At 38.8% G+C, this 13123-nt stretch overlaps 1 protein-coding gene across 1 annotated transcript in view; it reads right to left on the bottom strand.

Moving 5' to 3' along the window:
- Positions 1-4220: 4220 nt before the first annotated feature.
- Positions 4221-13123, bottom strand: part of LOC104276946 (catenin alpha-3-like) — a gene marked incomplete at both ends in the record, with an annotated part of 39234 nt that continues 30331 nt past the window's right edge. Inside the window, 3 exons of the mRNA XM_009873465.1 lie at positions 4221-4400; positions 7470-7557; positions 7952-8103. Coding sequence (XP_009871767.1) covers positions 4221-4400; positions 7470-7557; positions 7952-8103 — 420 coding nt within the window. The remainder of the gene's footprint in view (positions 4401-7469; positions 7558-7951; positions 8104-13123) is intronic.

Raw genomic sequence — 13123 nt, forward strand, 5'->3', positions numbered from 1 at the left:
ACACATTCTTTTTCCCAGACTAATACCAAAATGCAGTGCAGGCTAACACCTTAACAGGAGCTACAGTGATGAGTGATGTTTTCATTATACTACCTCAAATACAGCTATCTGTGATATGAAAATACCACGGCAGCAACAGAAATGCTTGTTACACACTCTAGGAGGATCGTAATTTGTCGATTATTCTCTTCACTGAGAATAGAATGGCTTTAAAGAGATTTTTCTACTCTGGACATTTGACTAATGCCCGTATTTTGAAAATTTCATCATGTCAAACAGCATGTCACGCAATGTAACAAACTATGGCAAATGCGTCACAAATGGGCCCTCTGCAAATATGTAGCTAAGGTCTGATATTTCTGTATATTAGTCACAATACCACCGTCACCCCACGCTTGTTTCTGCTAGATGACAGGCTGCCAGAATTCTGATGCACTAGAGGAAGAAGAAGAAAGTGCAGGCTTTATTTATTTTTCCTGACTAATTTAGTAAGAACCTCATATAAATGTTGCTATATAAGTTACTAAAAGAACTTTCCAGGTTTTGTTAAAAAATTATTTGGAATGTTATTTTGAAAACAATAAAACCCCACATTATACAGGGCAAATGTTCTTTCTCTGTCAATATTGTGACATCTCAATGCTATGGAAAATACTGTCCCTGCTATTTGTCATTAAAAATGATCATACGTCTGTTCTTGAAATGTGTTCGTGGCACTTGCGTTAAAACTTCTTTTGCATATCACGTTTTTTAGGATATTACGATATAAAGTTAACAAATGATTAATTAAACCAGAGATCAGAACTCTGTCTTTGACAGCAGTACTGTCACCAATCCTGGCAAGGAATTTGTCATCAAGTAACAGTAAAATCATTACCGTGCCATAGCCTGTACCCATTACAGAGAGCTCATTTTCAGAGCCAGGTGACAAACAGTTCTTGTTACAAACAGAGAAAAATGTGCAAAGGACTTTTTATTTAAGCTGTAATTTCAAGTAAGATTAGTGGTGAGAACATAAACCTTGGTGAACACCAAACAGTTTAATTAATGATGAGAATCAGTGACAAACTTTAACACTGAAAGATGAAAGTGTTTTCCAATAAAAAACCCTACTGTTATAAGGTAAAGAGTTGAGGTTTTAAAAACAGTAATTGCCATGAATTCCTAGTATGGGTTTTGGATATAAGATTCTGCTCCAGGAGATGAAGACAAGAAAGGTTAAGATTAATCACCATTAGTAAGAGCTAGACAGATCAATAGCCTGACTCTCTGTGACAGTTCCTGTGCTTTCAGTTCTCATGGAGCGTACGTCAGGGCAACAGTCCTCTCTATAAATGGCCTGTGAGATAGGACGGATGTGAGCAGAGAAGTGTAACTGAAAAGTTTGAAGTGAAATTTTTGAGAACTGCCTTCTGAAAAGCTTTTTAAAGTAAAAATTGTGAAGTTGTTACGGCTGAGGAAGTTGGCACAGAGTTTTGGCACTGGTTTTCTGTCCTAACTTACACCTCTTTTGCTGGAAACCTGTATTTCAGCCCTGTTTTCCTTCCTCCCTTTCTTGAAGTTTGGTTGTACCTCCTGAAGCACTGATGGTACTTTGTAGGTATCCACTTTTGCATAACGCCTAGAAAGATTTGAAGAAAGTTTTATTCCTGAAACTTCTGACCTAGTTATGCTGCATAAAAGCACTGAATATGTATTTAAATCTAAAAAAGTTGGAGGAAGTTTGAAAGCTGCCTGAAAATCCCAACTTGTAGTAGTATTGTTACCATAAGGGTCAAAATATACAAGGAAGATAAGAGGTAAATCCCATTCGGTTAACAAGAGATTTAAAATTATTCTTTGAAAACATGTTATAGAACTTGCCTTCCTCAAACTCCCTTTCCTCCCTAAAAGGCTATTTTTCGTAAAGAAAGAGAGTATATCCCAAAGCCTCGCTCCCAAAGCCAAAACAAACAAAAATGTTTCAAGGCAGACTGTCCTATGAAATGCAGGTAAGAAAACTGAAACTTCTTTTACAAGACATCAGTATGTTAATGTTAAAAATACCTCCAAGTATGACTGTCTTAAAAAGACATTTCAGTGCCCAGGAAGGACAAGAAACAAGAGACAAAGCAGACAATTCAGAATTCCGTAGGCAATGTAGGTTCATCCAATGAAATTATTATCTACAACCTCAAGCTCTACCCAAGTCTCTTCAGTCTCAACCGAGCATCTCTACTGTCTCCACTATCTGACCTGCAAGTAAAATGTATCATCTTAAAAAAATGTACACACAATAAGCCTGGCAATCAAAAACTTGTGCATAATTTTAAAGATACACAACCTAATGCACAGTGCTCTTCTGAATGCACAGGTACCACCACTGCCATCATCCTTCCCACACTCAGTTTTAGCAGGTGTTCTTCCCAGACACTAAGACAGTAAAAATAAAACCACCCTAGCTCTGAATTCTCTATCCATTACTTTCATTTATGCTTTTAATGATCAGAACATGCACCCACCCGCAATTTCTCATTCAAACACCAGTAACTGCTCACCTGAGTGATCAGGTGGAACTAAATAAGGCATTGAGTACATCCCTGTGCAAACCAGCCTTCATGTCACAGATCAATAGCATGAGCCTGCTTCAATAGGCTGATAGCTTTTATACTAAGGAGTGTCCCCAAGCAAAGTGGAATTTAACATCCCTACCCCACCCCTCAAAACACCCTATTTCAGGTGTTGCTTCTGAACAAGAATTATTACATGATTTTGCTATAATTTTTACAGGTACTAAGAGAAACCAAGGTTTAAACCAAACCAATGAGGGGGCTAACTCAGACAGTCATCTGTTGACAAAGCCATCTCGGTGACAGATAACTGCACCTGTGTGCATCCTCCAGCTGCCCCTGCCCCACCCAATACAGTGACTTGCAGCTCTTCACAGAATCACAGAATTATCGAGGCTGCAAAAGACCGAGGCTGAGATCAAGTCCAGCCTATGACCCAACACACCATCGGCTAAACCATGGCACTACTGGACCATGGCACTAAGTGCCACATCCAGCCTCATTCACTCTCAGTACTTCACACGGATATGCTTCGCTGTACCCTAACATGCAAGGTATTACTATTTCTGTACATGACTGTAAGACTGTAACAAATTTCGGGATACTTTAAGGGCTAATCAGATTGGCACATACGATCACTTCTCATGCACTGTTTCATGCTGGACCATGTCGAGGAAAACGGCAGGCTTATATTCTCAGAAATAATTCTGCCCAACTTGCTGAAAAACTGCATTTGCCTAAGCTTCCAATGAGTGACTGAACTAGAGCCACCTAACTTCTGCAAAGTTTCGTTTTCTTGAAAGAGAGGGATAATTTTGTGAACTAAAAACATTGACATATGTGACATAGTCACAATATACTTTAATTCCTAAACCTGGAAGAACTGAAATATAAACAGTCAAAACTGTTCATGCCCTCCACTTCTGCACAAAGCATAGCGGCTTCTCTGCCTCAACCTGTACCAGAGCACTGCAGGACTTGGCTGAAATCATTCACTCTTTTTGTCTAAATACACACCTATAAATCCTTTTATTTTTCTTTTTTTAAAAACCAACACAACACATTAGCTGACACTTCACAAACTGGAAACTTAAGGCAGACTGAAGAAAATTACATTTTTAACTGGAAAAAGAATAAAAATAAAAGAAGATGGATCATACAGTCATGTGCTGCATGTAAACGTGAAGGCATAAACACAGCAAACAACAGTGAAAGTACTGTAGTCTGGTAGCTGCATGCAATGCTGCAAGTAGCTTGCTTTTATACATAACGTTTAGCACACACTATTGCTCTGTTTGCCCCATCAATTCTCCATTACTGTATTAACACTAATATATATAAAAAACAGACAGTAAATTCAGACTTGGCTTGACAGAACCCTGGATAACTCTCTGCTTTAAACAGGAGGTTGGACCAGGTGACTTCCTAAGGTCCCTTCCTTCTACTATCTTCTATGCATGTTTCTTTTCCCACTTTCCCCTCACCCACAAGAGACTGAAACAAGTGAAACGTGTGACAATAAGCAGGGTTTTCAAAAGACACTGCAGTTTTTTTGGTTTAGAAAGGAGGCTCAGTTAACCATAATACTTTGGACAAAAAGAATAATACTGAATAGTATTAAAAGACAATGAAAATAAAAAATGATGAAAAAAATAGTATATGTTAACATACAGTAACGACAGGCGTGAATGTGGTTACTATCCAAGCTGGGAGTTCCTGGCACTGCTTTTATGTACTTAACTTCCAGAGAGTCATATCCAGTCGCCTGACTGGTCCATGTGAGCTGCTGCTGCTTTGGAAGTCGGGGAGGGGGGCAAATCTTCACCATCAGACCCGTACCCAAGATGTAGCCTGACAACATCAAGTGGGTTCTCATATGCTTATACATCCCATTAGAGAACGAGTCTACTCCTCCAACATATATTAGATGAGCATTTAAAAAAATGCCAGCACGTTAAATTGAAAGGTATGCAGACCAGGTCCCAAAACTGTTGCAGTACAGAGCATTTTGATGGGACATCTGCAAAGCAGAGTCATACTAATAACGACTGAATTTATTTTATGATGTTAATACAGAAGTAAATATGAACAAGTAGGAAATTCTACAATATGAAATCACAAGATAAAACGTGAAAAAGGAGAAGGTGTCCAAGTAATGTTAACAGAAAACATGTGCCTCTTCTAGTCTCTTTTTTAAAGGACATCAGGTATTACATCCTTTTTTAGTCACACGGCATATCCATTCCTGGCTGACAGGACTGATAGAACAAACACAGAAAGCACCATTCAATGAAGGCAGGGCATGGAAACATCTGCTTCGTAACAACCAGTTCAGAGCAAATTTTCTCTCAAATAACAAGGAAAGAAAATTCTTTCCTGGCTAAAAAGAGACGACAACATAACAAGTGCTAACTATGTTTATATCGGAAGCCTAGTACATAAGGGAGCACAAACGAAAACACCCAGGAAAGCTCCCGCTTTCTGACAGGGAAGTTGACGAGGAGGTTAAGGGAAGAAAAGGTCAGCTCTGACCTATTTACTTCAGAAACGGCAGGAAAGGGATGAGAGGTGCAGGTCAAACTGCTTTGCCAACTACAACCACCAAAGTTCTCCCTCTTACGCAGTTTACCAAGACTGTATAAATTGTTCTTTCTCTTTTGTCCTCAGCAGGTCTCAGGACTCTCTTGGAAAAACAATTGTAAGGCTACAGTAAATGCCTTTTTTTCTCAAATGCTTCCCTACTTTGCTTTGTTTTCTCTAGCTTTTAAAGAGAAGTTCAAATTCATGTTTGCTACTGCCTGCACCTGACTGAATCTAATCCAATTCCTACTACAGAAGAAAAAATAGGTAGAAAATCCTGCACGTGTAGGATAATTCTGTCATTAATAAAAGCAAAGGTAGAAGTTAAACTAGATGCTCATTATCTGCCTGAGAAACAGGATGATAGGAAGGTTGTCACCACTTGCTATTTTCCTTTCCATGAAGTCCATGTTCTAAAAATCTCTGCAACTCTGCTGGATACAGGAGATTGAAGTCTGCTGTGATGTCTCTTATTGAGAGAAATCAAGTGTTTTGAAGAGCTCCTAAGCTCTGTTATGGATGAACTCTCATACTTCTTTAAAACAGAATGAAAAACTACCCAGAATTCACAATCAAAGGAGCACAACGGAACCCTTCCCAAAGGTACTCTGAGATAGCCAAAGCATTTTAACAAGGGTCATGCTGTAGAGACCCGAGTGTGTAGCTAAACTGAGCTTCATTTTGCAAAGGAAATTAAAACCCACAGTAAAAGACTATCAGCTAAAGAAACAGGAAGATTAGAAATGGAATGGGGTTGTAGTGAGGATCTAGATGAAACAGAAGTATCAGGTATGATAGAAAACCAAAATACATGCTTTGCTGGAGTTTTCAGGGGGGCCAGAGATGGGGATGGTCAGAGAATGCAGGGAATGGCTGCTCAATGGTAGCAAGGGCATAGTCTGCAAAAGAAACACTCAAAAAGCTTAACACCATAAACTGAGAGGGAACATGTACTCTCCATGCCAGAACTGAGACAAGCAGCACACTGAATGCGCATTCAGCAGAAAGGATTTTTAAGAGATGCATCAAAACGATGCATTGTATCAGGTAAGAACCACAATCTCAATCCTCATTTTCCACCTCTCATAAAATGAGGGAAGACAGGCTCCTTATTCTCTGCTTCCATGAACACAGGGTAGTAAAAGCATTTTGAATAGAGTATATGAACATGTTGCCCTTTTCTTCCTCTCTGGGAAACTCACAGCTGTTCACCTGTTTATCCTCCAATAAAAACAATGAATTCCATGAAACTCTGACATAGTGAATTCTTTTCCACTGTTCTTGGTGTACTTCTGTTAGGATGATTTTATTAGTTTCAGCTATCTGTAGTTATTATTCATTTGAAGACATTACCACTTTCCACTGTGTTTAATATCCTAATGGGATATTATCAGCTGTCATATAATCCAGCTGTCTCATTCTTCAACAAACTACACTTTCATACAGAAGCTCCTTTTTTAAAAAAAAAAAGTTCTAGTATCAGTCTTAACATTAGGCAATATTTAACACATATTGTCTCAAAAACTGTCAGTCCGTTTCCTTTGACTTTTCCATGTATTCCACACAGCAGAATTCCTGTCTTCAATGCTATTATCTACCCTAATCTATTTCTATACCAGTAATACTCTGATTAAAACAATATCCAGAACATGCCCAAATGTTCCTGTACAACATCAAGCTCCCAAAGCCTCTACAATTTAACGCAAATCAGATGTTTGAGGAGTCAAAAAATGACTGAGCAATGTGGACATTAATAAGCAGGTGCAGCTATATGACCTGGATCAAATACCTGACGATCTCAAAACAACAGTTATCACTGGATGAATCAATCCTTGTAAGGGAAACAACGCAAAGCACCTTAAGGTAAGCATCCTGCAGTTCCAGAGGTATTTCTGCTACAGCTCTTCAGTGCAGCACACTTTCCACTATTTAGCTGCTCTCAAGTATTCGTGTTATACCTGCCAGGCTGAAATCAATGTTTTATGTATCTATGGAGAAGCTTGTTGAAAAGCACACCTGATAATCTGCATTAACAACAGTATTTGGCAACATTTTACAGGTAGGAGCTCTATTTTTAAAAACATTCCCTCTGTGTAATTTAGACAATCAAAATGCTTCCTGAGGAAGTGATCTGGAGAGTTTCTGCTTTTACTTTGATGTTAAAAAACTGCCCCCTGTGAATCAATGTCCTTGTTCATTGACACTTCTCAGTTACATTTTGTCAACAACTGCGTTCCCTGATTTCATCCTGCAGTCCTCTGTAATCAGCAACCCCTGGTCCTTTGGCACCAGAGCAGGAAGTCCCTAGAAGCTGGGCACAGCATGCTTTTGTTTTCTCACCTTGGCTGCCATAGTAAGAGCCGATGTCCAAGAAAGAAATCAGATGCCCGACAGACATCATAAGTCTTCTGGTGCGAAGCTGACAGAGCTTCAAGAGATTAACAGGATCACCTGAATATATCCTCTGTTCCTACATCCCACTAAATAAGGTTAAGGTGAAAGAGCTACAGGCAGATTTGGGTTTGTAGCCACAAGCTGATCATGAACCAAGTGAACAAAGATCTTTAGCAACCAAACATAAAAAAATATTTTTAAAGAGAGAGATGCATTTTTATGCATCATTCTGATCTGACACTCAATGCAATTCTAGCTTTCTTAAGTTATGACCATGTGTGTTCATTGGAATCCAACATTCCCAGATCAGTTCAATGTGGATATAAGCTTAGGGGCACTGTTCACATAGTTCTACATTCTCCTGGAAAAGCCCGGATGTCCTGCCCTATCTTGGAAATAAATAGTAAATGAACAAATAAAAAACTTACCCGAATCATCATGACTGAGCATCTGATGTTATGAATTGTATCATACACCTTCTTAGAAATGTCCACAAACTGGTTATCATCAAATAGATGCACTGTGTTCTTGCTTAAGCTTTCCAATGCAATGTGTACTTGACTAATGAACTCTGGAATCACTATTTTAAAAAGAAAACACAAGGAATTCAGCAAGTATAAAAATGATAAAACATGATTTTTTAGGTGGTTTTCTTTCTGGCAAATTACCTCACATTAATTAGAATTTATTTTAAAAATCATTATAGCAATAACATGATTAGTTTTAAGTGGGAACACATTTGTAGTTGATATCACAGTGGTAAAAATGCACATTTTGTGCACATAAGCTGTGGATGATATGTGACAACAAAGAAGAAAGATTAAAAAGGTGGGTCAGGGAAGCCGTTGTAAAAATTTGCAGTAATTTCAACAGTGAATTTACTCAAAGAATCAGGATGAATAACTTGCCTCAAAGACAGAAATTCTACTCAACAAACTCTTATTATTTCCAAATCCTCTTTCAGTCTGAATGGAGACAAAACTACCAAAAGACTCACGCATATTCTCCAAATTAAGAAGTCCCACTGTTGCAACCTGGACTTACCAAGGAGGTTTACCTTGTTTGATTCACTCAAATTGTAAATTTTGAGTCAGTTTGATATTAACCTGTGCTTTACCCCAGAATGTCCTGGGATTTTTCTTCTGGTGCTCCAGAGCCATATTTCCCATGGTGACCTGGTACCACTTTATCTCCCTTAACGCAGCACATCAACTCGAAAGCAAAGGAAACCCCCCAGAATAGAGAGTGAAGAGAGAATGCACCTGGGCAACCCATCACACACAGAAGGACCTCAAACAAGTACAGACCAAATGCATGTGCGACAGCTCATTTCCTATCACTTAAAGACTGAAGACACGGAAGAAATAGAAAATAAGGGATAAAGCTCAACTTCTGTATTATTCAATATGTTTGTGGAACAGAAGCTTTTTTCAGGTGATGTGTTGGTTTTAAACAGCACACGATGTTTAATTTATAAATTCATACCAAATGAAAGCAAAATACCTTAAGTATAATTTCAGGCAAATTTTGAAGTATATAAAAAAAATTTATGCAGGCAAATTTCAGCTGAAGTCAACAGCACATTAGAAAACCTGGCAAATATTAGGAAAAATGCCACAATAATGCCTTAGCTCCTAATTAACTTTACATAGAGAAACCCACATAATCCTTGGAAACACTCAAATTCATTCTTAAATTACAACTTCTCTGTCTTCAAACTCAGCTGTTTCTCTCTAGAGTGCAGAACAGTTACTTCACGTGTCAGTTCCCAGAAATAACAACCTTTGGTTACTTCAGTTGTAGTGGCAAGGTTCATTTTTCTCTACAGAATAGGTCTCCACAAGTATGAGACAAGCAGATGCCATGTGATTTGAAAAATACGATATTTAAACTCCTTTCTTCCCTCTTCAGATCATTGCTTGAATTATCCCTACCTTTTGAAAAGGTCAGTGGGAAGAATAGATTTCTTAAATAGTATGGAAAAAAGACAAGGTATGTTTTTCATTACCCGCTAAATGGAGTAATTAGAGAGAGCAAGCACCCATTTATTTACTGCTTTTTGAACTTCTTTTTAAAAGAAACATAAAAATACCATTTCAGAATGTTAAATCTTTTCCTTCTGTTAAAGATCTCAGCCAGCAGGCTACCAAAATAATTGCAAGCAGGGCAATTTTGAACTGAACAGTCACCTCATATGCTTACATAAAATTAAACCTCTTTCACTTATTTCACAAAAGGGAGAAAAACCCAAGAAGCATCTTCATAAAAATGAAAAAAGAGATTACTTATTTTTCACCATTCTTATACTCAAGTACTGCAAATGAAGACTAGCTGGAGCTCTGCCAACTCTGCAGAGGTCGCATCTCTGGCACTTCTGCTAGAATGCTGTAGGCAGGGCACCCAACGCCTTCACGTCCTTGAGAGGAGTTGAGAGGCAGAGATGGAGTTGAGAGGCAGAGTGGATTACCGAATGCACATACACACAATTTGTATCAAGAAAAGAATCTGTAGTAGATAACCAACTTCCACCTTCAATATTTATCTCTGTGTATAAACACTGAGAGTACCTTACCGCGGTGTAAATAGACTGGAAAAAGGTTCAAGAGTTCCCACTAGAACGACAACTGAAAAACTACTCTTTCCAAAGTAGCTTTGAAATGGAAATGAAAACATAGTGCTCAGATGAATGAATGGAGCATTCAGTAACACAGCCAAGCATGTATATAAATGCGTACAGAATACATATTTAGAAAATTATGTATTAGATATTGGAATGTACAGCATGAATATCTGTTTATAAGTATATGTTTACATATGTATTTATATATAAACTATATTAAATCTATGACAGTAGTTTTGTGGTATTACATCCCTACAGCTAGTAAGTATAAGATTTCTAAAGAGTTACTTGCCCTGAATATGAGAAATGATCGATAATGAGTGAGACCTTATTATTGGCAATGTGTATTATTAATCAATGGCAATCCAGTAAATTGCTAGTTTTACGTTTGCAAAGGCCCTAACTTATCTGTCTTTTTAAAATTACCCATGACCGTGATTCAAACTCCTGCCTGGAAAACACACACCTGCTTTCATTTGCACCAAGATGATTTAGATAGGTACAAAGTCTGTTGCTCTAAGCCAGCAGACTGGACTGTCACCTCCTCAAGCTTGCTCTCCACAGTCCTTGCCTAGCCTGGCCAGCCCACCTCACACTGCAGCTGGGAATTAAGGCAGTCCCTACAATTAAACATCACAGTTCAAGACTTAAGTGGGACTTATAGGGATCTTTCTCCCCTCCACTGCACAGATGTCCAGAAAAAAAGAGAAAGGTGGTTTTGGTTTTGAGAGGGTAGCTGGATCTCCCTGTGAGAGGTATTAGAAGCAGGCATCTCTAAGAGCAGAAAGACACTTCAAAATCATACAAATAATCCACCTTTTTTAAAGCTCTCTTACCTACTGCATTTTGCTGCCACACTCAGAACAGACTGACCATGAGATCACAGATGAGAAAGATATTTCCCCCTCGGTCATACTGGCAAAGAATTTCAGAATTTATTTTTTGCACTTCTTAGGTGACAGCGTGGACCATGTGGGCCTGTCTTCTCTCTTCAGCTCCCTGCTACTGCAGGGCCATCACGTGTTGTGGAAACAGCCACTCCTCCTGAACCCAGTTCTCAAGACATTGGGCTTAATTTAGAGGCATCTGCACTAAACAGAATGTCTTAGGATACATATAAGCTAAGACTAGTAAATACTCTCAGTCTCTATCTAACAAACCACATGATTACTTTTTATAAATGAATTTCATGGGGCACACAGAGGCTTCAGGTTACCTTCAGTCCAATTGTGGACTGTCACTAAACCTCCATATCTATGTCCTCACTTTAAAATCCACGATTATACAGCAGCATGACGACAAAGTCCCACAAACCAAAACTGCTGAAGATTTGGGTTTCTGGTTGCCAGGCTAGTTTTGAGGCAGTTCAGTATTCTAGTCCTACTTGCTACCAGGGCAAAGAGCTGACGTGCTAGTACAGGTACGGGGCAAGTGGCAGGAGCAGGCTGATGGGGCAGGCAGACACCACTGCTGTCCATTTATAAAACAGACAGAAACTTGACTGCTGTAAGACAGGTGTCATTTCTAACGCACTAAAAGCTGTTCCAATGGACAAAAACGACAAAAGGATTCTTTCGACGCTGAAGGAAGGAATGGTTAACCTGGTGTCCGAGGCACAGAAAGTTTATCACAGACAAATGCAACAGGTACAGCACGTGTATCTTAAGTCCCACAGGAATGCAAAGCGACAGTAGTATCAGAGTTTGTAGGTGCAAGACCATGAGAAAAACATGATGACAACAGTAATGGAAAAACACTGCCACAGAGGCTCTGGAAAATACACTCAAAATAACCTGAAAAGTTTACAGAGCTGAGGGCGAAAGGCAGACTGCAGGATCACAAACAAAAGGTCCTTAACATCACCAAGGTTAAGGCACTGAAGACCTTGTGCAAGAAAGTCACAGCTGAAACAAAGGTAATGCTTTTGATAGGGGCCCACGGATAAAAACTGTCCTAGTTAAAGAGTCTGCTTGAGTTAAAACACCCAGTACAAGAAGTTGTAGTAGCTCCTTGATCTTGTCATAAGCTTAAGGAAGGGCTGCCATTCCAAGGGGACTCTACTGCACAAGACCAGGACAATGATTAAGATCTAAAATAAAAAAAATACATTGAAATGGATAGATAAAGGATTTACACACACTGAAAAGTCATGAGTCATTTCTTAAAGTAGCCTCAAGTGAGAAGCAGTGAAGATTTATCAGTGTCACATATTACGATATATTACGAATGCGGGAGGGCAATTCTACTTGAATAAAACCAATACTTAAAACAAAAAAAACAAACAAACACATCCAACAAAAACTGCTTCCTAAAACAGATCCAGATATAGATTTACCGTATCACTTAAAAAAAAAAGGCACTTAGTGCACTTTATTATACTATGAACCTCACTGCCCCTACAGAAATAAAAAACTGATTTTACTAAGGGCTTGTGGAAATTAAAGAAACAAACAGTGCTGTTTCTATTTTAAGGAATTGTCCTCTGCTCCAGAATTAGACCATAAGTAAACCTAGCTCCACCAGGGTACCTGGAAAATTCACTATCATGGGAGCAAGATTTAGAATTCAAAAGAAATCCTCCCTTTTCCAGCTCCTTCCACCAATGTCACTTTAAGAGAGACCTTTCTCTCCACTCCCTTCCCCTCCCCATGTAACCAGCTACAGGAAGGCCACGTATATCAAACCCACGCTGGTAACAGACATGTTACCATTCAGAAAAATGATCTAACAACAAAAAAAATCTCAAAACTAAACTGAGTTAAAAGAAAAATAGAAGGATTTTACACTTACATAAGAGAAAAAAGAGAAATGAGGGAGAATGTGGGGCCTCTCCGGAAGGATATAGGTGACCTGGTTACTGGGGATGTGGAGAAGGCTGAAATACTCAACAACTTTTTTGCCTCAGTCTTCACTGGAAACCACTCGAATCACACCACTCAGATCACAGCGGGTGTTGGCTGGGTCTGGGAGACTGAAAAAT

This window comes from Apaloderma vittatum, unplaced genomic scaffold, assembly GCF_000703405.1.
Source record: "Apaloderma vittatum isolate BGI_N311 unplaced genomic scaffold, ASM70340v1 scaffold11610, whole genome shotgun sequence".
In the NCBI taxonomy this organism is placed as follows: domain Eukaryota; kingdom Metazoa; phylum Chordata; class Aves; order Trogoniformes; family Trogonidae; genus Apaloderma; species Apaloderma vittatum.